Below are 27,874 nucleotides of genomic sequence, written 5' to 3'. Positions count from 1 at the left end.
AATCACCCTAACCGGAGAATCAGAATGTAACTTATGCAGTTCACAGACGCACAAAACCGATCTTGGAAACGAGCACATTTTACGACGGCATGAATATACGAATGATGGCTAACTACTGTGACATGTTCAACGGTTGGGCTTTGTTTAATCAAAATTGGTATAGCAAAAAGTACTTAAAATTACGTATATACAGTCGCTGTCTTCTTTCCCTGCTAATTTATATATAAAAACAAATCCTAAATACGGCCAATAACGTTATAAAACGATATTCAAAATGTACAAATATATTTGAGGAAATTACAAAAAATCGTTAGATCAAAATATAGAATTTGGAAAGGCTTTAGTTTTAGCTACAAGGCTGGGGCAGTTCTCAGTTATCAGCTTTCATACAAAAAGAAGCACTGGATCATTTATTGAAAAAAACTTGAATTTGAATGAATTTGGTAAAAAGTGAAAAATCCTCAAAGCTTTCAAAATTCGGCAAAAATTGCTCTGGAAAGAAAATTGCTCTGGTAAGAAAATTGCTCTGGAAAGAAAATTGCTCTGGAAAGAAAATTGCTCTGGGAAGAAAATTGCTCTGGAAAGAAAATTGCTCTGGAATGAAAATTGCTCTGGAAAGAAAGTAAATTTTAAAATCCTGATAACTGAGTACCATCTTACTTTTAGACATCCCTACTATTTACTTTATACTATCTGACATTTATAAATCCTTTTATAAATCAAAATTGTTGTGAAAAAATTGTCCCTATTCTGGGCCTAAATAGCCGAGCAATACCTTTGATCAATTGGCACCAACGACACAAAAGTGCAACAGATCTTAGAAAATTGTTTGGCGAGTTAAAACCTGCTTTCCTTTGAATTTACATCGTCACATATGCCCTCCTGAGAGCGATATCGTTGCGCACGTTTAAGGGGAACTGGCGGGCCAGCAGAGGCTATTTCCGAACCAGATCTCATCCGTTCTCCCGCAGGAATCGATTTGGATAAATTCTCTGCAGACATTGTCTTTGAAGTCAATAAGTTATCTGCAGATTCAGTTCGGAGTATCATTGTACGCGGGCGCGGTTTTGGAATAGGCCGTTTTTGTGTTTGCTGTTCCTTAGATGCCATTGTTGATGCATGGCGTGAAACTGGGATCGGTCGCCCAGATTCAAATGCATCTGGAGGCATTGATTTCGGCCTCTCATTCACTAAACCGTTGCCAACGCCACCATTTTGGTCTGCGTTCACAAGTGAGGCTTGGAACGTCTGCTCCGAATAGTCTCGATTTTTATTGATTTCAAAAGCGCTCTGACAGTGCGTTCCGTGTTGTGATAGGTTTGCACCAATTGCTTCATCATACTTAGAGGCAGCAAGAGAACTTGACAAAGTCGATTTTCTCTTCATTGGTAACTTAGGTGGGGCTTGTTCATCTTCAGTAATATTGTCCAAGGCTGGAGCCGACTAAAAAGAGATTTTAGTAAACTAAGACAACGATATAAATCAAGGTATTTCGAGGATCATAGCATCACAACAAAAACGAAAACGCATTGACATTAACATCGTGACAAGAAAGTTATTAACCTCTTTGCTAGGAAAAGACCTAAAAACTGCAGGAAAGGCAGACCCGGATTACCTCATGCTTCAAGTACAAGGCAGCTAATAAAAAAAAAGATTCTTTGGGAATTTAAAAGAGCAAATTGTGCAAATATACATTTCGACGTTGGACATAGCAACATTGCAAAATTCACATGACCTTTGATAAATTACAAGCCAATACAAGGGTAAAAACGTTCCTTTATATACCTTATACAATACTTGATTGCTGACAACTGCCACCAATGGAAACACCGTTAAACATGTCAGTCTTTCATTTCTGGGAAGCAGAAACAAGAATTTGAAAGTTTGAAGAACTTACCCCGGCCAGAATTCCACTTTTTCCAAGTGTGTTTGTAGATGGCTTTAGAAGTCCTTTTCCTGCCTTATGTGAAAAAGAAGCCGATCCTCTTGTCAAGAATGAAGGCACTGACACCCTTCTTGGGGGCACTGGGGGACCACCATTCGACAATTCTTCTGATAATGCACTGGTTGATCGTGAATTTGTTATTCGACGTTCCATGGTTTTGCTGTTGACAACAAAGTGATGGAACAGAACAAATATTAGCGAAAGGTTTCTTCATAAAAAGGAAAGTTTCAGAATAATTAAAAAAAACAACCAAAGAAATTTACCGACGGAAAACGGCTTAATATGGAGGAGAAAACAATACTTCTGATCATGAGTTAAATTAGAGTCTAATGTAAAAATGCAGTCAGTTTTCAGTTAGTATTGATCTCCATTACCTTGACTTGCTGTTTCCAGAATTGGAATCAAAAGGCGAATCGCCCGAGGGTGAGCTCGATGTGGAGAATGTATCTGTTATCCTTTTGCCCACGATGGATATTCTTTGACGCATGGAAGGAGGCTAAAATGATAGCACAAGCACAAATCTAAGACAGTTACTATCAAATTACCGTGCATTTCCAATAAAATTCCAAAAGCGTAAAAATAAAGCAGAACACAAATATTAAAGGGTTAAAGAACTCCATTTTCGTTCATCGGGTAATTTGAAGTCCTGAAACCGCTGTTTAATCTCACCTACCACCTGCTACAAAAGGGTTTAATTAAGCAAAGTACACCCTTTAAAGAATCAAATTTTACATGAAATGTTCAAGGACATCCTCTTCCCTGTATGCTTTCCATAAAAAAACAGTTCTCCGGCAGTCATGCAACCAGCTGTTCATAAACTCATCATCAATTTACCTTTTCAGGTTCAAACGGACTTGCAATTTCTCTTGAGCCTCGCTGAGCCAACTTGGGGGATCTGGGAATGGTCCTAAAGGGTAAATGAGCAAAATACATCTATGTGTAATAAAACAGTGAACAATATGCAAGGAAAACGCAACTCAGCTCACAATGAGAATTATTGGAAAAAGAAAGTGTTTTGAAAAACAATGTAACTTAAGGTGTGAATGAAAAAAAGACTACCTAAAGAAAAATAGCACGGAGGTTAAATAGGAAGATACAAACTTACTTTTCCAAAATGTTAAAGGAGCCTGGCGTGTTGTCTGTGATTGGTATCATCTATAAAAGCATTTATGTATTGTGTCAATCGTAAATTTAGTAAAAGAGTACCAATTTACGGTAAATGCTTAAATATGTTTCTTTATGTTTCAGCATATTTAGCATATGTAAATTTCTAACATGATGCCAGTCTGCATTCCTTGTAGTGTACAGGGAAGATCATCCCGCGCCATCTTCCAGCCACACCCGCGCCATATCTTTGCAATGCTCTACTCGCGTCAGTTTTTTAAACAATTAACATTTAAATAATTAATGTATAATATATCTAAAGGGCGTTGCCTTTACTCTGCAAAAAAGGCAATCCATGCCAATATAAAAAGGGGTTGGTTTGAAGACTTTTTTCCTGGGGGTGTACCCACTAGCGTCTCCCTCAGTTGCTTCTAACATCCACATTAACGCAGAACATAAAACATTAATCTCGAATCGTCAACTATGTCAATTTACAGCAAGTGGCCTGCCTAAACAAAGTTCGTTGCATCTTACAGATTTTTACAACGTTATTCATACCAGGTTGAGCTTTCATATCAGACTGATGTAAAGATTTCATTTTTAGTTCACATATAAAATGCTATTACAGAAAAACGACGAAGTATGAAAACCTCAACAGGTACTCCGGTTTCAATGCTCTCTTTCATTCGTGCAAACATTGTAACCATTTTGTCGTGGAATGGTCTCATCGATGCGTCAGTCAATCTTTCATGTAATGCTAGCCCAGACGCCAACAAGTCGACCTATGTTTAAAAAATGACACTTATTAGTAACAAGAAGAGAAGAAAAACAGACAACATATGGAATAGAGCAACGTGACATCAACAGGAATGGAACGTCCGTACACAGTTAGAAACTTGTATTCATCTGAAAGTAGTTCCTATCTAGTATGAGCTCAAACTCGCGACAAAAAAAGCCATTTTCCAGCCGCCTAAAAGGTACTCGTTTATTAACAAGCAGATTTTGAAAATAATGAATTTAAACCTGTTCTCTTAAGTGCATTTTTAATTCTTCCACGTCATCTTCTTTCTCGACGTTCGTTTCCAAGTAATCCTCGTTCAGGAAGGCCTAATAGAATCAAATAATGATGTGTTACCCTATTGAAGCTAACAACGTTTGGCTGGGTGAAGCTGAAACAGATTAATTACATCGCAGTTCAGGTGGAGCATCCTTGGTTTGGGGAATAGGGTGGGAAGCAGCAATCATTTGTTGAAAATGGACAAGGAAAGTACAGAAATATAAAAATGCCTGCCAACACTACTTGGAACATCTAGCAGCTTAAATTTTTTACTTATTTTACTGAAAACTACCACTGCTGCCCCCTTCGCTCCTTAACAATGTTGATAGTTTAGGTAAATATCATGCAAGACGCGTGAATAAACTTACTTCCCAATCTACTGGGTCAATCTATATTAAACTAACATTATTCCAAGAAGGAGAAAAGAATGGCTGTGTTTGCCCTCAACAGCTATCATTAGTGTTTCACGACATTTTGTCAGGATTGCAGCTGCATTGTAAACAGTTATTGTAATCACCTGTTGGTATTTAGATATTCCGCCATTGACGTTGGCATCTATGACACCATTCAATACCATACTCATAGATTTGATGTTTTCTCTTGCAGAACCTTCGTAATGGCTCACAAGAGTAGCCAACTCTTTGTTTTTGGAAGCAATAGACAGTTTGGCATTCACCAGTGGATCTAGTTCTTCCTGAATAACGAAAAAAAGCTTGGTAAACACAGAATCATGTCAAGGACATTAACAGTTTCTCAATAAAATTCAGATTCAAAAAAGAGATCTAGAAAGTTCTTGTTGCTTATGATATACAACAATGGCTAACAGAGCACGTCCACGTTAACTGAAACTCATTCCGCATTTTGATAGCTCCTGAACTACCTTGATACGAGCTATGAGTTAAACCTTACCAACTCTACGAACCCTAATATTAATCATCAAAATATTGATAATAGTCACTACACGGCGTACACCACACAATATACAATCATGTTAGCCAATTGCTTGTATATCATCTAGAAGGCAATGCAAAATCATTTAGAGCTACCTACCCTGTGGCACGATTCAATTCTGCTCCACCTTAAAATACCAGGAAAGCTATTGACAGTTTTCATTGTCGTTCTTTCCAACCAAAGTGTCTAAAGGATATAAACAAAGCGATATAAAAGCTAAAAACTATATGAAATAACATACTAAAACCCTATAATAGTAACATATAGGACACAGTGAACAGAGATAAACGCACCAGTTTTAAATATACTAGATTTGCATCGCTTGACGTCAATCTTTTAGATTGTAGATTTACATCGCTTTACGAACCAATTATCATTAAGCGTTTGGGTTTTTCATACAAATTACAGTAGTTTTCAAGTGAGTTTCCTTTTTACTATTGACTTAATAATGCAGTTTATATCCTCCAAAAAAAGAAACAGATTTGGGCATCCTCTCATTAGAAAATGTTACAACATACTAAAACATTTTCAACAGCGACTTGAAAAAATAAACTTACCTTAAATTCGTTTTCATCATCCTTTTTCCCTTTATGAAATGGCCTTGAATTTCTGAACTCCTTAACTTCGTTCACGTTGTAATAACTATAGAGAAATTGGAGATGTCCAGATATGTAATTATTTCTTTATGGGTAAAGATGATAAAAAGCAGCAAAATTTTGTTGTGCTAGCTTTCTTGCTTTTTTTATTCATCTACTCATGTTTCTACAACAAAAGTTTCTTTGCACTTAGCCTTCATATATTACAGACCCAATAGTAGAGCAAAAATATTTAGCAATTTGTTCCTGCACTAAATTGCAGAGTTAGATTTGTCCCTCTCGCCAAGCAAAAATAATCAAACCAGAGTGGAGGTAAAACAGTATTTGAAGGCAACCATAATTTGCCCCTTTCCCCTCCCTTAATAACATATTTAAAGAATATTAGAGTATTTACAACGCTAAAATGAATATCCAGTCTCTAACAAACGATCTGGCAAATATAATTCCCCTTACCTTGTTATTTTTTCGCTGACCTGTTTTCCTTCAAAAACACGAATTTTACCAGCTATTGGCTGCACGTTACAACACTGGATATCTTAAAATGGTTAAGTAGTTTTATGCAATGTATGTAGTTTAATAAATGATACGCAACGACACATCTTACATGAGGATTAAAACTTTTACTAATTAGTTGTCTTAAAAAAAGCACTGTTTTCAAAGTCGTGAGATTAATAATGATTTATTCGGAAATGCTCCGTGATCATGCTAACTTACAGAAAGAGACAAATTACAGAGAGAAACTCAAACAAGAATCGTCAGGCAAGGGATTCAGAGGAGGGAATTTGAATAAAAAGAACCATAGAGTTTTAAAGCGTAAACCAACCCTCATATAATTTTCCTATTTTGAACATAGGAACTTTGAACTATTGAAACGGTCGATTTCCTTGTTATGCCATATGTCAGTTTGAGAAACGTAGAGAAAATTATGCCATGTGTCATTCCTTGATTGCTTGAGCATACTGTCATCATATAGACATTGTATCCTAGCCTAATTTAATATGGAGCCAAATAGATACCAATTGTTAAGAAAAAAGTATCAAGCTCACTAGGAAAATTCTCAGAAGGTGACGGTTTCCTAGAGGAGTAGAGCATTATGAGAAGAGCAAGGAAAGATGCTGGAAAGAATTAGAGGTATCACATAAGAGCCACATAGTACAATTAGTAACAATAGATGGTGGCTGTCAATTTGTAAGCTTGTTTGAAGTATGCTGTACAAATAAGGGCAACAGAACTAATGCAGTCAATAATATCAACATAGACTTTCGCTTTAAAGAAAGGATACATTGACCTTGTGATAATCGATATGAATCGTCTAAGGGTTTGTTTGTCGACATAACCGTAGCATTTGGAAACTGTGCTTTTAATCTTTGTGTGAAACTTGCCAATCTCTCGTATTCAAGACCGCGATAAATAAAAGACTCATTCTACAAGAAAAGCATGTAGAAATTCATGTAGTTACATAAAATTGCCCATAATGAAGCATTCTTAGCGCTCTAAAAATATGGTTCAGTAAGCCTTTTAAGTTTTTTAAGAAAAAAAAAACCAAACGGCACAAAACTTTAAAAAAGTTTGACTCTATCAGAGACAGGCAACAGAAGGTTTTCGAAGGGTGTTTAAAGAAAGAAGTACCTCTTCAATAAAGATTAAGCAAAGCAAAAATTACCTTGAGGTAATGTGGAAAGCCTTCACCATAAAAGGCAACTCTAAAATACTCTGGTTCTGGTCGAAGTTCCTTCATGATTTTATCGTAGAACTCAGCTTGGGTTCGCTAAAATAAATCAGCTTTCAAAATTCATTTGATCTTGGTTAGTATAACCAAGTCAATAAAAAGCTAACAATTTCCAATGAAGATTACAAATTGAGAAAATTGGTAAGGGATCAAACCTTCTGACAAGGAGTAGTGATAACTAATTATAAATACTTTTTCATCGCTATTCCAATACCAAAATTCAATATGATCCAAACAAATAAGATTTATAAAACGAAAAACTTACCAATATTTTGCTAAGTTTGTTATAATCAAATAGACGAGTTTCATAAATTTTTGCGAGGTCTTTACAGAGACTCAAGCCATTTTCCCACATCTAGGACAAATTCAACGTTAATTAGAATGACTCCTTAGTGTTGCTTCTGCTTTTGGGAGGTAAATTAAAAAATATAGACATAGTTGTCTATTAGCAAATATCAAAATTTATAAAATTTAGCAGCGTGTTTTTTAATAGTAGAAGAAGGTATATAATTTTGAGAAGAAACCAGCAGAAATCCATTGCAGATGTGGCAATAGTTCGGTGTTAATCAAAGCCTAGATACAAACATGCAGAAAGAGCACATTAATACATGCAAGCAGCCAAACATGCGAAAGAGCTGAAAGCCAGGAGGCTCGTGCGAATTCCAACTCATTGAAGCAAAAATGGGAAAAATTTACTCACTTTTCCTTTATTAAAATATTCGATAATTCGCAGATACAATTGTTCTTTCCTTTCCCATTCAGGCTGAACAGGGTAAGAGTGTTCCTCTTCTTTCAATTTGTCCTTCCACTAAAAATTTACACAAATGCTACGCAATGTACGCTAAAAATGTTACAGCTTTTTTCAACGATACAAAGATTTGCTATAACTGGCGAACAAGATATGCCAAAGGGAAGAAAATCAGACAAAGAAGAATATGCAAAGATCAATCAAAGAATAACAGGGGCCTCGTATATTGATTGTGGCAAGGTTTTTCCGGAAAGACAAGCTCGTGGTTAAAATACTACCCCTAAGTTATTTGAATGTAGGCTTAAGTTCAAATGAAGAAAAAAAATAATTAAGACTCACATCAAGAAGAGAAGCGTGCATGAACAGGACAAATCCAGCTTCGGTGTAGTTTTCACAAGCAATGTGCAGATCACAAAGTTTGTATATGTATCTTATATACATATCCATTCGGTCGAGATTTTCGTAGAATTCCTGATTAGTGAAGCAAATTTATCACTCGTAGGTATAAATCACAGCTGAAAGGATATAGAATCAAAGAGGGATTGGGTAAAAATGTGCTAGATAAAATCAGCTTACCGAAGCCATTTATAAGCTGAAAATTGCCTACAGAAGTATTATAAAACCGCCAAGAAGATTCTGCACTAATAGACAGATATCTGAAGCTTTGTAAGGCTTAAAGATTATATTAGTATGCAACAGAGGCTCTCAATACTTAAAGATGTTTGGTTGAAAGAGATCTTCGTTTGATAGCATATCGCTAATCAAAGTGACCTTGAGATGAAATATCTTGAACTAAGTTGACATAAAGGTTGAGCCTCCTCAATAAAAAGGGGTCGAGGACGTTATAGTTGAGCTTTATCTAGAGGCCGATAAAGTATGGGCAGATGGAAAAAGCGTCCGGTAAACTTTCGGAGATGGTAATAAGGTACAGGAATTTTTTATGAAAATTGTAATGCAGCTGCAGAAAATATACATTGTAGATCAGATTACGAAAAGCTGCCTACAAATTTCCTGTAATTAAAATGTAGCGAACGGTTTGAATGAATTGCAAATCAAGTTAGTGCAACTGTGCCCTGTCTATCTGTAGAAACGAAAAATTGGAAATTTTGAATGACAGCAGTAACAACTACAGAACACCAAAACAGTAATGAAATTGAAATAAGCTTACTAGTAGTCTGACTGTACAAGTCATCTGCTCATCCATTCCACAATCATCACTAGCAATGACAGCCCTGTTGAAAAAGTATTTACCTAAATTCACTAAACAAGCTTCTTGAAGGGGTTTGGGTTAAACAAGACCATTCGTACTGTCCAAGAAGCACAGAGTCATTTCAAAACAGAGCAACAACTAGTTTAAATTACATAAATAGTTTTAAACAGCGAAGACAAAATTGAATACATTTCACAAAAAGAAAGCAGAATGCAGCCTTACTTGCACTATCCAGTAACAATGTCTAGTAAGAAAAGAATGAAGATAATAAAACCAGCAATCGGCCTTACTGGTACTGAGCAAACGAGGTTCCATTTAAGCGAGGCTAACCTACCTGTAATCGAGTAGCCTCTTCAGAAGCTGTGTGATCGATTCAATGCATCTCCTTCCGTTCTCGTGTAGCCCTGGATCATGGCATTCTTCGAGCTTTTGCAAAGTCCTGGGAAATCATTTAATACGTAAATTGTCTGAATACCGATGCAAAATATATGGGGAAGTTGAAATGCGTAGAACTAAAGAGGTTCGTAAGGGTCCCCTGGCACTAAGGCCTGCAAAGAATATCTGATGAATTAAGTGAACTTAGGAAAACCTCTATTCCCATAACTGTGTTTTGGGGAACGGTTTCCATCTTTCCAAACAACATCCATGAATAAGAAGCAAAACCGCAGTTTTTCAGAAACAAACTACCTTGCAATTGATTGAATATAAAACACATTGCTCTGCAAGAACTATTTACTTTCTGTCAAAATAGATAATTGTCATTTCTTTACAGGAGAGTCATGCTATTGTCTCATAAGAAAGTTATTTTTATAAGAAACTCATCTGACTTGTCTTCAAGTATATTTCTCTTATCAAAAACATGCGAGCTTTTACTGTTATCATTCACCATATAAAGGCTGCGACAGAAAATCGCTATGAAACTCACAATTTCCTAAAGAGTTCTTCATATGCCTGGTCACCTTGGCCACCACTAACTAGAATATCCAATTTGTCGATTAATTCTGTCTCCACCTGAAAACAACAAAAAAGGCCAAATTCTAAAGCATAAGGCTCCATAGAAAGAAACTCTAAAAGTCAATGCTTAAATTGCTTCAGGTTTCCCTTTCAATATTGATAACATTGAATCCTTTCATAAGGGAGGGTGGATGATCATCAATTGCTTTTATGGGGTGCTTGAAGGGTACTAACCTTTCTAAAACTCCTTTCCTCAGCAAACTCAACTTGCATCATGTCGAAAAAAATTGGTATCGTTGACTTGCGTAGTTCTAAAAGGAAAAGAGATAAACCACTTGGTTTTTCACTGAAATAAAACTTTACAGAAAACGGAAACAGTGAACAGAAACACAAAGATATACAGTCAACAAATAAGAAAAATATTAGAAAGCAAGATGGTAGCACTTTTAGGTAGATGAATAAATGCAGGCTGTCAATAGCAGTTCTTAAAGATAATCCATCGGTTCAAGTCTTTTTCTAAAGCAGTTAGTTGATCCTATCCCCTTATCTTTTATCTTATCAATAGTCTTTTGCTTGTTTGTCTAAATGCGATGAATGGAGCAGAAAGTTGCAGGCAATGTTGGATGATGCTTTGATTATAGAGAAGTTATAATTGTTTTTGCACAAATTAATTTAGCTTACCTTCTTCTGGGGTAAGTGTGACTTGCAAAAAGGGTCCTATTAAACCAGGTATAAAATTTTTCTTTTGCGGTCCTACAACAAAAAAACAAATAACATTAAAGACAGCATTATTAAGAAGAGAGCATAAATAAGCTAGACAACATGGCCATAAAATGCTGCTGATACTTATAAATACTTTACATATTAGTGAAAGTATTAGTCTCCATTACCTTTAAAAAATCAAATTGCTTCGGCTTGTCTAAAAGGTATTTTGATGCTATATATCTGGAAGTATTTCATTTGGCTAATTTATTTCAGAAGAAAATTTTCTCTTTTTCAAATTACACAGAGAAAAACTGTTTCCTGAGATAAGATTTCGTTTTAGTGCCACTTTGAAACTTTGCACAGCAAAATATATTATTATACTAAAAAAATGACAAATTTAAATATTGCATCTTAAATCACGATTTGAGATATCTTTTCCTTCAGAAAAATACAAATTGAAACGAAAACACTTGTTTTATGAAGGATGCCAGCCTTCAGAGATAAAGAGATCATTACATAAAATCTGTCACCTATACCCCCGATTCACCATTTCGTAAAAACTATTTTATTATATTTAAAGCTTTTCCAAGTCTTTCAACATTTTTACGAATAAGTATAATTCATTTGATCTAAAAGACAAACCATTTTAGAAAATATCGATATGATAAGATGACAACAAAACAAAAATCATACCAAGGTTTTCCCACATATCGACTAGTTCCATACCCATGATTTGCCGCATGTCTCCGTATCTGAAAAAGTCAAATATATCGATTTGTTAAAGAATGACAAGGCCAATGCAGCGGGTTTTTTAGCATGGTGAACCTACAAATCTAACTCTTTAAGTAGTAGAAATCAAAGAAAGCAAAGTCAGACAAAGTTCTAAATACCAGATTTTCAAAAGAAAGGCTTTCATTGCACATTTATCTAAATCATATTGAGCAGAAAAGTCAGAATTTTAAAGAAAAAAAATGTCGACACCAATGGCGGCGCCAGCCACTACGCTCTGGGGGGGGCCAAAACAAAGGATTGTAGGCCACGCCCTATTAGCACCAGGAAACGCCCTTTTACTAACAAGGAACGCCATTGTTACCTGAAGGGAACGCCCATGATTCATTTTTGGCTATGTAAAGGCAGTTTGAAAATCTTAGGATTACATTACAAAAAGTACGTTGCCAAAATATTACCCCTCCCCCAACATTTTCTCATCGGATTTAGACGAATTACAAAATTGATCCTGCCGAGAACTGGGGGGATACGTCCCCCCCAGTCCCCCCCCCCCCCCCCCCCCCGTGGCGCCGCTACTTGTCGACACAGTATTGAATTTTGAATAGAAAGATAACCATCCTCGCACTTACCGGTCGATTATTCTGTCTCGTTTGTTTTCCATGAAAGTCTCTAGCTGAAGACATGGTTGAACAATAAATGAAACTGCCAGTTGGAAGTAATTGTTCCAAAGCTGGAAAGAAACCAATCGAAAATTCGCTATTGAAGTTCAAAACAAATATATACTGAATACAGTTTAAGATTATAACGATAAACAGTGCAATCATAGAAGTTCAATAATTTGTCGATTAAACATTTTGTAAAACCATATCAGCTTAAAATTATCACCAATAAGTTTGCTCGCTGCTTTAGGTTTTTAACAACCCTCAAGATAAATGCTAATTTTTCCCAATGCTTTACTATTCAACTACGTTCGGCCATTTAGAAAAAATGTTTCATAGGCAAATTCTCTCTGAAAACTCATTAACCTATCTAGACACTTGAAGAATCCGCTACAGATCATCCACGACAATATCTGAATTGCTAATACCTGATACTCAAAATCTGTTCCCAATAGAAAATGATCGATGAAAGCTTTCGAAAGATACTGGATTGCTGTAAGCACAAGGCTGAAATGAAATGCAGTATAATGTCAAAAATGAGTTTTTATCATAAGATCTACCATGAGCCTAATATAATCTAAAAGTATCTAAAGTATCTATTGAGCCAACTAAACCCAAGTCCAAATTTACAAACAATATAAACAGAATTCCAATATATATAAGATCTATGTTTATACAAGCAAGGAGATTTACACACTATATATACACTACATGAATACGCACAACATGGCACACATCGTTCAGTGCTGTCAAGTTTAGTGAAAATTCGTAATAAGCAGTAAATAGGAAAGTTTACTTGTTGGAGACGATTCTCAGCACAAACCAATCTTCTGGGAAGACATCTTGAGATAGAAGCACTTGGAAGGCCACCATTATTTTCATCAAAAATTCCTAGAACATAAATCATAGGCGTTCTTCAGAAAAATGTCATCTGTTTTGGGATTCAAAGGATGTCGATATAATTCATTGCGCCTTTCTTTGCCAGTTTTAAAGGTCGTTTCGAAATTTTTTTAGTTAAATGTCCACATAGAAATAACTTTTGAATACCATTTTACTGTCCCTTAATTACTGTCTATAACTCACCTTCAAGCTTTTTTTATCGTCATAGGACGCTAAGAGCTCGTTGAAGTGTTGGTCCTCCATTAGTTTTAACAGCCCAATCAGACAAGCAACGGTTAAGCCCTGTACGAAAAAAGTAAAATATTAAGGTTCTTACGAGTGAAAAAAGAGGGAAATTGTGATATTTCGATCTCATACTAGACGGGACACTCGATCTATGAATATAAATTTTTCACTAAGCCCAGGAAAGCAACTTTCTCAATAAACAAAAAAATTAAGAGAAAAAAATAAAGGATGAACGAAGGAAAAGAAGGAAAAACAAAGAGCAAAACATTGACCTGTTGCTAATGGCTCACGATTTCGAAAAACTGCATTTTGATTTTGTGCTTAGAAGGCAAGCAAATGTTAGGTGGGGTATTGCAATGTTTTCGTGGGGCATATTTAAAATTTCATAAGGGATATATGTAGCGTTGGTAAGCAGCAAAAGTGACTACAGAAGACATAAATCGTCAAACTTCCTTACACCTATACCTAAATCATTTTTGCACAATATAGGCTAAAGAACAATTTTTACAAAAACACCTAGTTTTTAAAAAACACAGTGATGATAATTTTTAAATTCCTTTGGCAAGGAAGGTCATCTTTTCATGTAGGGGCGCTGTTAATATCTACGTTTACGTAGAAAGAAAAATTTAGTAGTTTCACTTTGACTGGGGTAACAATTTGGATTTTTAAACCTCTTTACAAAAGGGGGTGAATGAACATGATGAATTAATGAACTTAATAAGGCATGAATGCACACAAAATCATATTTGATGAAAACAGACAATCATTTTTCGTAGCAACAAGAGAAAGTACATACCCTTAACGTTCCTGTCCTGTCAATGGTCAGATAGATATTTAACAAGATGAACAGTAAAGATTTGCCCAGCAGGGAAATATCACTGAACACCATTTCCTAGAGAACAAACAAAAGCATGCAACAATTAGGGATATTAAATAGTTGTGAAAGACCAAACAGCATACTGACCAAACAACGAACTAAGGGGTTATGAAGCTTTAGACGTTTTAAACTAAACCGAACGATGCAGAAACAACTTATCTTACTGTCTTAATGTTATGAAACAACATTCACTTATCATACTTTACAATCTTAAACCTCTACTGTTAATGATGTATAATTGCTACAAAAGAGGAACTTTATGAGATTTATACTAACTAGTCACATTAACAAGTGATACGTTGGACGGAAGACGCAAAATTCTGCTTGCAACAGTAAAATCGATCAAATGTGTGAATCAAACTATTCCAAAATTCTGAGAATATTTTCAAACCTTGCTAAGCTTATTTTTCAAATTGGCCCAAAAACCTACCTTGTCTGACTTCTGCAAAGCTGTTATGACATCACCGAGAAGTTCGAGGCAAAGAGCTAATTCTTGCTTTGTATTCATATAGTACTGCACATGGTCGATGAGTGTTGGAAGAAATGTCTCACGTAGGGCTGCAATATACCAAAATAATGATTAAAACATTATGAAAAAAGATGGGAAAATCACCATTGGTTTAGCTTTGATAAAATAGAATAAAAACAATATACTAAACAGCCTTCGTCTCACTAAGAAGTCAAGAAAGTATTATACTGTGATCAAGTGGGGGTTAACGCACCTCGGTCCTTAAATAGAGAGCTCCCTGCAATTTTACGAATGCACTTCAATTTGGCAACACGAAGTGGTGTTGAAGACGAGCCAACAACTTTCGGAACGCAGTTGATAAAATCAGATATCACAGAGCTACAACAACAGAGAGAGAAAGTCATACAACAACCAATTTTGCGAAACTTCGTGAGAAGCATGCTTTAAAATCTTGTCAAACCCTTTTCCTTGTCTAGAATAAGGTGGTTTATTCACATTTGTAGAGTTTTAATACCTGAAAACATCGAAAGAATACGCAAACATGGCTAATTGATTTAGTCTTGCAACGTTGGGCGCATGCGCCAATTCTATAACCCATAAGTACAGTAATTCCACTTTCAAGCGAGACAACTGTGAATGACAGGTGCAGGTTGGCCTTAAACTAATGAGTAAGGAAAATAACGATCTGGGTGACGCCAGATCCAGCGCTTTGAACGCTATCAATTTTTGACGGGTGGCAGGCTGCCCCAAGGTTGACCCGCCTACTTCCGCGGGACTCCTTGGTTGTAAGCGGCCTCCGCCCCCAGAAATAGAAAAAAATGCTAAGTTAATGAATTTTTTCGACAATGACGAGGAAAACATAATGAGCCCGAAACGGAAGCCATCAAATACGTTTTGGGTCTTTGGAATCAAAACAGTGCACAAAGCCGATGGAATGTAATGATCGCCTATTGTCAAGTAGAGTCACATGACAATCACATGACATTCGTAATTGCTTATTAATCGCTTTTGACATTCTTATCGAGCTTACTGCTGAGTTATGTTAGTTTTCGTGTAAATGCTAAAATGTTATGTATATATTTCGCTACTAAACACACACTGTCTCTTCTCTGGCTACTTAACAAATTGGTGCCGTAACCAGGATTGTCCGTCTACGTTTCGTTTTCGTTCTTTCGCTGCTGTGAAAGTTTTCAAGCATTCGTAACAATGCCCAAATCGAAGTTAGAGAAGTTGAAACAGGAGAGGAGGCAGATTCGCCGTTCGTTCACGAAGATACACAGCGAAGCTTCGACGCTTTTCAGCGTACCGCGTTTACAAGAGGAAGAAATTCGTTCTTTAACATCATCATTTAAAGCGTTAAAGGCAAAGCAGTTGGAAAGTATCGCAATTGAAAAGGAGCTACGAAGCATTTTGTTCAAGGAATTAGAAGATGAAGCCGAACTCGACGACTTTTGCGATGAAGCTGAGGTATTTGCCATGGAAATAGAAGGTAAAATCGATAAAATTGAATTTCTTCTAACGAAATTTGATAAGCTATCCACAACCAATTCACAGCCACATCATTCACAGTCATTTTCTCGATCAAAATTGCCCGATCTTAACCTTCCAACCTTTGATGGGAATATTACCGAATGGTTTGGCTTTTGGGAACGTTTCCAGTCACAAGTTGGGAACTCTCCAGACCTGCCTAACACTGCAAAGTTCACGTATTTAGTGGGTCAACTAAGGGGAGAAGCTTTAGATACTGTTAAAGGGATAATACCCTCCGAACTAAATTACGGAGTTTTAGAAGAAATGCTAAAGGAGAATTTCGGTCTCCCCAGACGTATAATTCGGGCCCACATAATGAATCTTCTCAAAATGCCAAAGCCCACGCCCTTTGCCGCTAGTATTCGCCAGTTTTACAATTCAGTTATGGGGGACATTCGTTCTTTAGAAGCCTTAAACGTTAATGTCGCAGCTTGTGCTCCTTTCATAATTCCGATTATTGAAGAGAAGTTACCTGTTAAAGCTCGTAGTGCCATAGGAGACTGTGGAGAAGAATCCTATTTCAACTTGCAATTGTTTGTTGAAAATTTCAAAAAGTTTCTTGCAAAAGAGGAACAATCACAAGTTCTTCAGCCCGTGGCAAGACATGAAATTTACGAACCCCCGTCTGTCACAAGCACTTTGGTTGCATCTAGCGAATTACGTTGCCAATTTTGCACTGGTCCACATAACACCCAGCGTTGTTCCCAGTCCGCATCCGAGAAAAGGGCAACTATTATCCGTAAAAGGCTTTGCTTTAACTGTTTAGGTTCGGGACACTCTGTTTCTCAATGTAATTCGAGGGGTCGTTGTTCCAAGTGTAAGGGAAAGCACCACACAAGCATTCACGGGGTGCAAATTTACCAGTCTAATTCTAACGTTCAACCTCCACGAAATGCTAGTCCAAGCAAGTCACGAACAAACGCACACGTTTCTGTAGTCAAAAATGAGTCATCCTCGTCACAATTCACCACCAATGACACACAAACGACATCCATTACGCCATCACAACAAATCGTAACAAATTGTTGTTCTGTTTCGCCAGTAATTTCGACTATGTTCAACGTTGATGAAATTGATTCCTATTCGCATAAACCTAACTCTGTCGTTAATGTTGTTGATGTATCTAGTAATGATGAAACAACGTACAAGTTTACTACAGATGCTAAGGCTAACATTTCGCCTGAAATTGCTTCTGAACAAACAACCGTAGCAAGCAACGCTGCAAATGTTATACTTTTGAAAACTGCTAAAGGGGTTGCTGTTTCCAGCGATAAGAAACTTGCAGCGAGAATATTTTTCGATGAAGGTTCGCAGCGCAGTTACGTCAGGTCAGGCTTTGCATCTCAATTAGGCCTAAACCCAATTTCTTGCGAATTATTATCTGTGTCAGGTTTTGGAGGGACAGTAACCCAACATAATTATGGGGTAACAGAAATTGGCTTGGAAACCCCACAAGGTATCGAACACGTACGCGTTTTAATTACTGAGGAAATTGTTCAGCCTCTAGATCACTCTGGGTATTCGCAATTCAAATCGCACCCCCGTCTTCAAGGGTTAACTTTGGCAAACGACTTTGAAGAAGATAAATTTGCAGTTGATATTCTTTTGGGTGCTGATGCCGCTTATCGTTTTCTTGGGGAAATTATTCAAGATAATTCGCAGCCATTAATCCAGGAATCACATTTCGGTGACGTCCTTTATGGCCCTTGGCCACAAAACGCGATGCTTACTACTGCTATTATTGATAATCACGCTATTAAAGATTCCGAAGTAGTCACAAAGTGCATTGATGTGTTGTGCGAAGATAACGATGCTAGCCAAAATGTTTCCTTTCAAAATCTTGTTGACAATGAAAGTTTGCTTATTCAAGTCGATCGACTTTTTCAAGGTCAATTTGTTAGTGACCCTGAAAACGACAAGCCAGAAAATAACTTTCTCCATGGTTACCGAAAGCAGATTGAATTTTGTGACGGGCAGTACTTTGCCCCATTGCCTTGGAAAACAAACCACCCGCCCTTACCGTCTAATCTGGAACTTTGTAAACGGCGTTTAGATCAAGTAACAGCGCGTTTAACTAAACTCAATCTTATGGACACGTATCGTAAAGTTATGGCAGAGCACTTAAGTAAGGGGTACATTGAGGAATTACGTGATTTAGATGAACCTTGGCCCGAGGAGGGATGTCACTACTTGCCCCATTTTTTCGTCCTCAAAGATTCTGAAACTACACCTCTCAGGATAGTTTTCGCAGCGAACGCAGGTAAAGTCAGTCTAAATGACTGTCTTTACACTGGCCCGTGTCTTCTCAATAATCTGCTCGAACTTCTCGTCAGATTTCGTTTCCCGCAGTATGCATTTGTGGCTGATATTCAACGCGCCTTTCTTAATATCAAACTCAAGGAGGAAGATAGGCCCTTCGTGCGTTTTCTTTGGTATAAAGACAATGATCCAACAAAAGAAATTTGTGTATATACATATACAACCATCGTTTTCGGCCATACAAGCAGTCCAATGTCTCTTGGTGCTGTGTTGCTTGAACATTTGCAGAAATATAGCCACCCCGTAGCTGTTGATATTAGTCAGAAATTATACGTAGACAACCTCCTTTCCGGGGCTCAAACCGAGGCTGAAGCCATTGCTTATTTCCATAAAGCGCGCGAAATAATGCATGAAGGTCATTTTGTTCTACGTCAGTGGTCAACTAATTCGAAAGCATTGCAAGACCAAATCAGTTCTAATAACACTGGTATTAAATCGCAGGCTATTTCTCTACTAGGCCTACAGTGGGATGCTTCAAAGGATTGTATTAACTTTCCAGTGAAAAATTTCGATTCGCCCATTGAATCTCTGACAAAACGTAAAGTATTAAGTATTGCTAGTCAACTATTCGACCCACTTGGTTTAGTTTTGCCCGTGTGCATTCTCGCTCGCCTCTTTATTGCTGAGCTCTGGGATGAAAAATTTGGCTGGGACCAGCCCTTACCCCCTGCCAAAGCGAAAGGCTGGAAAAATATCGAACACGAGCTCAATATTGCCTCCCGTTTTCAGTTTCCACGATGGGCAGACTTCGACAATTCTCGGCCTATTCATCTGCATGTTTTTGCAGATGCAAGTAAATCTGTTATGGGCGCGGTCGCGTACATAAGTCAGGGAACCCAATGCACCCTCGTAGGTTCTAAATCGAAATTAGCGCCAAGAGGGAAAAAAGGTCTCACAATTCCTCAATTAGAGTTAAGTGCTATGTTAATAGGGGCGCAATTTTGCAACCACCTACTCGCAATTCTGAAAAAGGAATTCTCGTGTATTCACGTTCATTTGTGGACAGACTCAGAAATTTCCCTATACTGGTTGTCATCTACACGCAAGTTAAAGCAGTTCGTACAAAATAAAGTAGATGCTATCAACAGGCTCTTCGATTCGTCTCTCTGGGGCCATACAGCCTCGGACGAGAACCCTGCAGATATAGTCTCAAGAGGTTGCTCGGCACAGTCTTTACAAAGATCACCGCTGTGGAGTCAGGGTCCATCTTGGATTACCGAAGAAGCTTTGTGGCCTAAATGGCCTAAGGCACAGGCGCCCACTACAACAACACTCATTGCTGTTGCTGAACAGCAACTCTCCGAAACGTTAATACGTCCAAGTGTGTGCAACGTTATCGAGCTAGAGCGTTTTAATCACTACTCTCGTCTTTTAGCGTCAACCGTTTACGTCCGACGTTTTTGCTCGCGCACAAGGATAAAGGAACCGCCCTCGACTGCTGAACTCGAAACAGCAGAGCTAGAATGGATTCTTTCTCAACAGCATCAACACTATGCAACAGTACTTACATATTTAACATCGTCTTCTAGCTCAAGCTTTGAACATGCACCAGCCATTGTTCGTCAGCTTAATTTGTTTCTCGATGAAAAGGGAATCATTCGCACCAAGGGTCGGTTTGATTTCGACTCTTCATTGATTCTTTTGCCGCAGCATTCACGTTTTACTGACTTGCTGATTCTTGATAATCATCAACAGTTGCATCATATCGGTGTTGGTGGTACGATTGTCGCTCTACGCAAACGTTTCTGGGTACCAAGTGCTCGCTCTGTAACACGCAACCTACTTCGTAAGTGTCTTAAATGCAAGAGAGTCACTGGAAGACATTACCCGCTTCCTATGTCAGCAGAGTTGCCAACATTTCGCGTGGACACGTCCAGCCGTCCGTTTTCAAACATTGGTGTTGATTTTACCGGTCATTTACTTGTTAAAGACATCAATGGGAACTTTCGCAAGGTGTACATTTGCCTATTCACTTGCCTAACTACACGAGCAATTAGCTTGGAAATCGTCGAAGACCTTACAACGGAGTCTTTTCTCATGGCATTCCGTCGTCATTGTAGTGTTTTTTCGACACCGCGTTTCATTTTAGCAGATAACGCTCTAACATTCAAACGCGCCGAAAAAGACTTGCAACAATTACTTTCGCTCTTCGAAACTCAAAGTATTCAGCACGCCTTTGCTCAAAGACGAATCGTTTTCCGCTACATACCCGCGCGCAGTCCCCATTGGGGCGGTGTCTACGAGAGATTGATTGGACTAACAAAAACATCGCTTAAAAAAGTTCTTGGCCGATCGCTGATTACGATGTCTGAGTTACAAACCCTAATTAAGGAGATTCAAGCAGTTTTGAATGATCGTCCTCTAACATACGTCAATTCTGATGCAAATGACTTGCAGCCGCTCACACCTAGCCACTTGCTTTTCGGCTTCAGCATCACCTCATTGCCACACCCTTCTGCTGAGGACACATTGTCAGACCCAACCTATGGAGATCATGATAACATCTCATACGCGCATCGTCGTCGATCAGTTCTCTACCATCACTTTATGGATCGTTTCTGCAAGGAATATTTATCGTTTCTCCGCGAAACACATTCATTTCACGATAAAGGCCGTCGTACCTCTTGCAGTACCGTTAATGTTGGGGATGTGGTATTGGTTGCAGACACAGACACCCCTAGACATCGCTGGCCACTAGGTGTTGTCACTGAACTCATTGTTGGTGCTGATTCACTGTGTAGGGCTGCTGTGGTGCGCACATCAAAGGGATGTACCACTCGTTCAATCGTCAAGCTCTATCCGTTAGAAGTGCAAGCGGGTAGCCATTCGACTCCAGAAGAAAGCACAGAGAATAATGAAGAACATTCAAACGAAAATACCCGTCCACAACGCAAGGCAGCCTTCGTAGCAAGAGACGCTATTCACGCGCAGCTAATAGACAATTTACTAGATTAGCTTTTCGCCGGGCCCCCAGTATGTCAAGTAGAGTCACATGAGTCACATGACAATCACATGACATTCGTAATTGCTTATTAATCGCTTTTGACATTCTTAACGAGCTTACTGCTGAGTTATGTTAGTTTTCGTGTAAATGCTAAAATGTTATGTATATATTTCGCTACTAAACACACACTGTCTCTTCTCTGGCTACTTAACACCTATGCCCAATGTGGGTTTGACACCCTTAAGGAGAAACTAATCAATTACTGTCTTCCTTTGGGTTATAAAGAGATTGAAACCCTTTGTCATTTTGTTATGGACGTTCACCGATTTCTAAAGTTTACTTTACTACTGTTAGAAATAAAGGATACGTACCCAACGTCTTTCGAAGAAAAAACTTTAGACAACTCTTCGACGACTTGGCTGAATTGATCTAATGCATTTATCTAAAAAAAGAAACATATAGTAAAGAAATTGGAACGAGGGATAGAATGAATGCATGAATGAATGAATAAATGAACAAATAAATTAATTGATTAATTAATGAACAATGTGTTGAAAAATAAATATGTGGAAATACATAAATAAATAAATAAATAAATAGTAATATCGAATATAGTCTGTCTGATGAGTGCGCAAGCACGGAACTCGGAGTAACAGAGAACATGTCTCGTTTTTAGCCTACCTTCTACCATATCTATTGCTCTGTGCTTTTGCACATCGAGCACTGTTAAGTCAGAATAGACAATGCAATCTGAAATTAGTTCAAAAGAGTTCAAATACACAAGTAAATATTTCTACCTCTAGTAACGACAGTTAAAACAAAGAGGAGCACACCTTTGCTTCTATCGGCTCCGAGGTTTTTTGCATCATTTTATAAAGGCTTGAGAATAAATCTTTCAGCATGTCTTGAAATTCACCTAAACTTGATGATGACGAAGATCTAGGAAAAAGAATAAACGCATCGAGCATATAGTGAATACATTTACCGTTTGCTTAAATTTTTCTTCAAATTGCAAAACCATATCAACAACTATCATATGATTTTAATATGAAAGATTCCAGATTTTGATATGAAAGATTCCACACAGATTTACCAGCTTCCCTAAATTTTTCGATTAAAAAATTATCAACTCTAAATGAATTTCTTTGATTACGCAACTGAAGACTGAAGTCACTTAGAAGATATTTCTCAATAAAAATATTTAATATAAGGAGAAAAAACAAACAGTTTTTTAAATAATTTGTACGATGGAATCGAAGTGAAAGTAAAGTGAACTAGATCACTAGCTTCTTATGATTTGTATTTGGCAGTTTAACCTAGTGATGAAGGCAAAAAAGCAATGTGTTAATAGACATAGTCTCTGTGACCTGAAACCACAACATCATTACCTGCTATGAAGAAACTTTGATTTGATGATAAATATCAGCACCGTTGGAAAGCTCTGCAAAGAAAAAGAAGTGTCAAAATTGTGTTGTCGTACTGATTTTGTCAGTGGAAAGCAGTAGAAAGCAACCCTTTTGTCAGGTTGCTTACAGTTAAGGGTAAGCTTAGAGTTGAGAATAATAAAAACGCTAATAGAAAACCTCTTCCTTGTTTCCATGTGAAATTTCAAACTGTCCTTTCCAACTACTGACAAATTTCTTCTTTCGAACCTTCATTCTTCTTTGTTTTTATACGCTTTTTAAATAATTGCCTACCTTTCTTATTATTTTTCAATTTTTGCTTCCTCCAATTTTAGAGAAGTTCGAAAGTTCAGAGCGTGCTAGAAATCCCAAGTCAATATTTTGCTTTCTCGAAATTTCGGACAAAAAAAACATTAAATATTTCATTAACATCTAAATCGGTTATAACTAGTATTATCGGTCATACTTTTATTCGTTACTTAAACTCGATGTGTTCTTTCTTTCCCATTTAAATATATTTCGTTTTAGTGCTCGGTATAGAATTACATTTCAGTAAGGGACATTGAAACTGTTTAGAAATTAGAGGGACACTATAACTAAGAAACGGGCACCTTGCAAAGTTCATAACTAGCAAATAAGGCACTACTCCAAAAATATGGGGCACGTTCTGGGCAAACAACATGATGTGGTAGGATGGAAAGTTCTTTTCCGTACTTCTTTTGGTCTCTAAGAGGTGACCCCTAGGTACCCATGGGGACAGTTTCAAAACAACTGTGAAATGAATCTAGACAAGGGTTTCTGTTTTACGTTAGTGTGAATAGTTTCTCTCCAGATTCATCGTAACATCTTTCTACTGAGTAGTAGCTGTATAGAAAAGGAAATTCACCTTCATTGTATCTGTAAGCATTTGTTTTGATTCAGGATCAGCTTTTGATTGAAGAACTTCTTTCAAACACAAAATCAAGCTCCTGTGGAGATCAAACGATTTATAAACAGGGTTAAAAGATTGATATTTTGCTAAGAATTTTGCCAAGCTACAATGCTAGCTGCTGATAAACATCCTTCAAAAGTTGGTATAGAAAACTATTTGGCATCTTTTGCTCTTTGTCAGTTAATGAAATTTAAAATAGTGAAATATATGACAACGTACTTGTAAGCAAGAGCCCCGCTGAAATGTTCCTCTATATAACTGTCGATTGTAGACTTGAATCTCCTGTATTTTTCACTTTCAACAAAACAAATTACATGAACCTGCAAAATGAATAAAAAAACCTATCAAAATTTTTAAAAGAATCGGGTTGTGAACCTATTCTTTTGACGTCAATCAAATCATTTACTTATCTGTTTCAAACAAAGGATTTTGCAGTTTTCACTACCACTAGACTGAAATGATAAAGGTTTACCTTAACACAGATTAGTGTAAATTTATTAAGCTTCTTACCAAAACTTTCAAAACTGCCATAGCACATTCATTTTCTCGGTCTGATAAAATATTAAACAATGCATCAAAAACATCTTGGAGAAACTGAAAAAGAAGAAGCACAGTGTACAAAATATAATTCTTAATTTTTGTCAAGTTATTATTCAAAATAATATCGACAGAAACTATCATTGGCAATGGCAGCAATAAATAGCAAATAAATTTGAAATTTTGAAACATTCCAAAGACTTTTTTCACTCTCAAAAGTTCTCAGAGATTAAAAAAATTGCAAGAAAGAATCAATATACCAAATGTTCAGGCAAAAAGTCCCATAGAAATAGACTTTTAGAATAATGGAGTTAAAAGACTGCAACTAAAGGCTTGGTTGAAATTGTCTACCTTAACGATTTCTTTGGCCTCTACTCTTAAGACTGACGTTAGTGCAGTGACAACGTCATCAGGCTTCAGCCTCCATTTGAGCAAACCAACGAGTTCAGCTAAAAATGAATTAAAAAAAGATCACTCGAAGACGTTCCTTTGGAATGACAAAACTCTCAAACGGTAAATTGATATTTGCCAACTGAACTTTATAACCAACTGAAAATTGTAACAGGAGATTACACTTGCAACGGACATTCAAACATATCCGAACAGAAAAAGGACGCAATTAGATAAAATACAGAGCGTTCATATCATTTTGAATTATACTGGAGCTTTAAAAAATATTATGTAACAAGGTTCACTATTCTTTTCTATAACATGGAACTCTGATGTGGGACTGAAGGTACTGTTCTTAAAACTAGAAATCGAAATTCTGTGGAAAGGGCCTATTTAATTGGAGAGCATCCTTGCCCAATTAGAAAAAAACAACAAAGAACTTACAATTTTGAGTCAGTTTTGTAGAGCATAGATTGGTTTTTATTGTAAATGATTCCTTTGTGCTTCTGCTGGGCCCACTGATTACTTTCCCTGCACTTTTTTGGGCATCTAGGTCTGTCTGGTGCGAGGCCAATTTCATGTATGTTGATACATCTGTGAAGTTGACGTGAGAGTCCATCTGAAAAAGACGCAGAATTTGCCAAGATAACTTTAGGAAGCATGGGAGCAGAGCATAATAACAAACTGAACTACTTCGCAAAATTGTATGCGATAAACTGGGAAAATTGTATCGGTGCTGGTTACAGTCTTACTTCAATTACGCTTATTCTTATTTACTTCCAGCAGATCACCAAGAGATCCAGTAACTTGCAGATAAATTTTCGGAAAAATTTAAACATTCCATCTCATGCAAAAGTTATGCAACATGAACTTTTCCAAAGATCTGCTAACGACACCAAGGTACTTGTTAATGAACTTCTATTCCAAAATTTGAAAACAATAGTAAAAGCCTATTACGAACCAAGTCCTAAGAATCTGTGTTTTTGTCATTAAATAGAGACATTTCACGTCACCTCACTATTTTCCAAAGACTTATGTTGTACCTTTCATACTTTTCGATAATAATTATTTGAAAATAAAACACACGTTAGGATCCCTTACCTTGTAAATAAGCAACTCATAATCGTCGTCTCGTAATACTGTACCATCTTCATTGACAAGTTTGATGAATGAAAAACCGAAGAATTTCTCTCCCTTTGAACGTCCTAGAAAGAGAAAGAACCCATAAAAAGAACATATAGTATGCTTTACATTTGACTTTCACCCAGACAATTAAACGTGCCTAAGGATACTAGGCAAAGCAGATGGTATGACCGTTAAGCCAAAGCCAATTTAAACATCTTCTCAGCTCATAGAAAAAACATTAAAACAGCTATACTAGCAACCTGGGACCCAAGTAGTTATATAAACAGTTATATAAACTACTTACCTTCATGTCTTGTACAGTGACTATAAGTAAATCTTAAATGAGCCTTGTGGAATTCAGTTAAAGGGATTTCAATCTGTGGAAAACGTAATTTGGGTAATCATTTGCATTCATACATTGTAACAACAATTAAAAGAGCACTTATATTCGTAGAAACGACGCTTTGTCAGAAAAATATTTCATTCCAACCATAAATACGTAAAGCGTGAGCAAAACTGAAAATATCTAATACTGCAGACAGTGCTGTTAATATTGCCAATTAAAGCTTGTCTAATGAAGCAGATGATTCAGTAATCGGAAACTTTCTTGAAACAAAAGTAATAGGAAGATATATACATTCAGAGTGGGACATGAAAGTACGGAACATAAATATAGCAAAAAACGTTGCAAGACGGCAAAGTACAATTGTCTAGATCATACCTAAAAACAAACACATGCCTAAAATGTTTCGGCTGACTAAAGGCACTGAAATGCCTTGCATTGTAAGTATCAAACATATTTAAATGAATATTTCAAACATATTTTCTTCAAGAATATTATCAAAGAATATTGATTAATCTAGGAAAAGCAAGATGTATATCAAAACAGAATTCGGATCTGACATCAACTATGCTTTTCCTTTAAATGGGCAATACATATCTCATTCTAAAATATATAATCTTGAAGAAGGATTGAAATTTGCAAGCTATGCAATAATAATGTCACACATAACATCGCAGACCAATGCAAAACCTTAGAAAAATATTTCATAGAACCTGCTCTTAACAGAAACATTTTTTTCATCTTTTTCTGCTTCTCTAATTGCATAGCAAACAAAAATGTGTCAATACCTTCACTTTCTCGTTCCATTGGGGACTATTATTGTGGTAGAAAACAGATGAATGATATTCGGAAACAGGATCTTCTCCGGTTCCAAGAACAATACAGTCCTAAAACATTAATTTTCAAAACATCGAAGATTGCCTTGCATGGGTAAAAATTGTGCTAAAACCACGTTTTCAAATTCACAAAAAAAGTTAACGTAACAGTTTTCCTCAGAATTTTGCTCAGTTCAATTAAAATTATTTTATTTTACAATCTTCCTACATCTTTCTTTACTGTGACTAACGTTTTGACGTGCTAACAACACATATGTCAAAATTTTTCTTTGGTTTTAGCAAATGTTAGCAAAAATCAGGTACCCAGTTTAATTCAATTAGCAACATTTTTTGGTTATAATAAAAAAACTTTTTAATGAATATTCTTCAAAACAAAAGATGTAAAATTACTCACATACTGCGAGAAAATATATTTCTTACATTTATTCCGATTAATAAAACAAATTAATGAATATCATAACAAAGACAAGGTTTTTTGATAAACTCACATTAATAATTCTCCCTTTGTCTGTCACAACTGACATGGTTATTTCTACGTTTCTCTGCGCAGTTTTCCCACCTGAAGAAATTTGTAACATTGAAAAAGGCAGCCATATAATACATAAAGAAAGGGTAATGAGAATCTCAATTCCAAATTAGCAACATAAAAATGGACTTG

The 27,874-nt window shown here is 36.7% G+C and overlaps 1 protein-coding gene and 1 non-coding gene across 3 annotated transcripts in view; one reads left to right on the top strand and one right to left on the bottom strand.

Moving 5' to 3' along the window:
• Nucleotides 1–62: 62 nt before the first annotated feature.
• The window catches only part of LOC135686945 (dedicator of cytokinesis protein 3), a 39,376-nt gene continuing 11,564 nt past the window's right edge, over nt 63–27,874 (bottom strand). For both annotated transcript variants that reach the window (XM_065203355.2, XM_065203357.2), the window contains 41 exons: nt 27,705–27,775; nt 27,169–27,267; nt 26,342–26,414; nt 26,014–26,117; nt 25,357–25,531; nt 24,874–24,971; nt 24,496–24,579; nt 24,205–24,305; nt 23,941–24,022; nt 23,040–23,092; nt 22,485–22,590; nt 22,023–22,093; nt 15,112–15,236; nt 14,820–14,947; nt 14,309–14,404; nt 13,471–13,569; nt 13,184–13,278; nt 12,816–12,894; nt 12,358–12,458; nt 11,693–11,751; nt 10,976–11,047; nt 10,529–10,605; nt 10,266–10,351; nt 9,675–9,779; nt 9,299–9,362; nt 8,470–8,601; nt 8,083–8,190; nt 7,648–7,737; nt 7,317–7,421; nt 6,936–7,077; nt 6,107–6,188; nt 5,615–5,699; nt 5,157–5,243; nt 4,624–4,800; nt 4,073–4,156; nt 3,700–3,831; nt 3,051–3,100; nt 2,780–2,852; nt 2,320–2,441; nt 1,898–2,105; nt 63–1,443 (listed from right to left, as the gene is read on the bottom strand). In XM_065203355.2, coding sequence (XP_065059427.2) covers nt 838–1,443; nt 1,898–2,105; nt 2,320–2,441; nt 2,780–2,852; nt 3,051–3,100; nt 3,700–3,831; nt 4,073–4,156; nt 4,624–4,800; nt 5,157–5,243; nt 5,615–5,699; nt 6,107–6,188; nt 6,936–7,077; nt 7,317–7,421; nt 7,648–7,737; nt 8,083–8,190; nt 8,470–8,601; nt 9,299–9,362; nt 9,675–9,779; nt 10,266–10,351; nt 10,529–10,605; nt 10,976–11,047; nt 11,693–11,751; nt 12,358–12,458; nt 12,816–12,894; nt 13,184–13,278; nt 13,471–13,569; nt 14,309–14,404; nt 14,820–14,947; nt 15,112–15,236; nt 22,023–22,093; nt 22,485–22,590; nt 23,040–23,092; nt 23,941–24,022; nt 24,205–24,305; nt 24,496–24,579; nt 24,874–24,971; nt 25,357–25,531; nt 26,014–26,117; nt 26,342–26,414; nt 27,169–27,267; nt 27,705–27,775 — 4,586 coding nt within the window. In that variant the 3' untranslated portion in view covers nt 63–837. The remainder of the gene's footprint in view (nt 1,444–1,897; nt 2,106–2,319; nt 2,442–2,779; nt 2,853–3,050; nt 3,101–3,699; nt 3,832–4,072; nt 4,157–4,623; nt 4,801–5,156; nt 5,244–5,614; nt 5,700–6,106; nt 6,189–6,935; nt 7,078–7,316; nt 7,422–7,647; nt 7,738–8,082; nt 8,191–8,469; nt 8,602–9,298; nt 9,363–9,674; nt 9,780–10,265; nt 10,352–10,528; nt 10,606–10,975; nt 11,048–11,692; nt 11,752–12,357; nt 12,459–12,815; nt 12,895–13,183; nt 13,279–13,470; nt 13,570–14,308; nt 14,405–14,819; nt 14,948–15,111; nt 15,237–22,022; nt 22,094–22,484; nt 22,591–23,039; nt 23,093–23,940; nt 24,023–24,204; nt 24,306–24,495; nt 24,580–24,873; nt 24,972–25,356; nt 25,532–26,013; nt 26,118–26,341; nt 26,415–27,168; nt 27,268–27,704; nt 27,776–27,874) is intronic.
• Nucleotides 15,510–15,660, top strand: LOC135686951 (U12 minor spliceosomal RNA). Its single transcript, XR_010516129.1, has one exon. It is a non-coding gene; the product is annotated as a U12 minor spliceosomal RNA (small nuclear RNA).

The sequence above is a fragment of the Rhopilema esculentum genome, chromosome 6 (assembly GCF_057945365.1).
Source record: "Rhopilema esculentum isolate cy_ngs chromosome 6, ASM5794536v1, whole genome shotgun sequence".
NCBI classification, from domain to species: domain Eukaryota; kingdom Metazoa; phylum Cnidaria; class Scyphozoa; order Rhizostomeae; family Rhizostomatidae; genus Rhopilema; species Rhopilema esculentum.
Note: the sequence above shows the minus strand (reverse complement) of the source record. Positions and strands in the feature narration are given on the sequence as shown.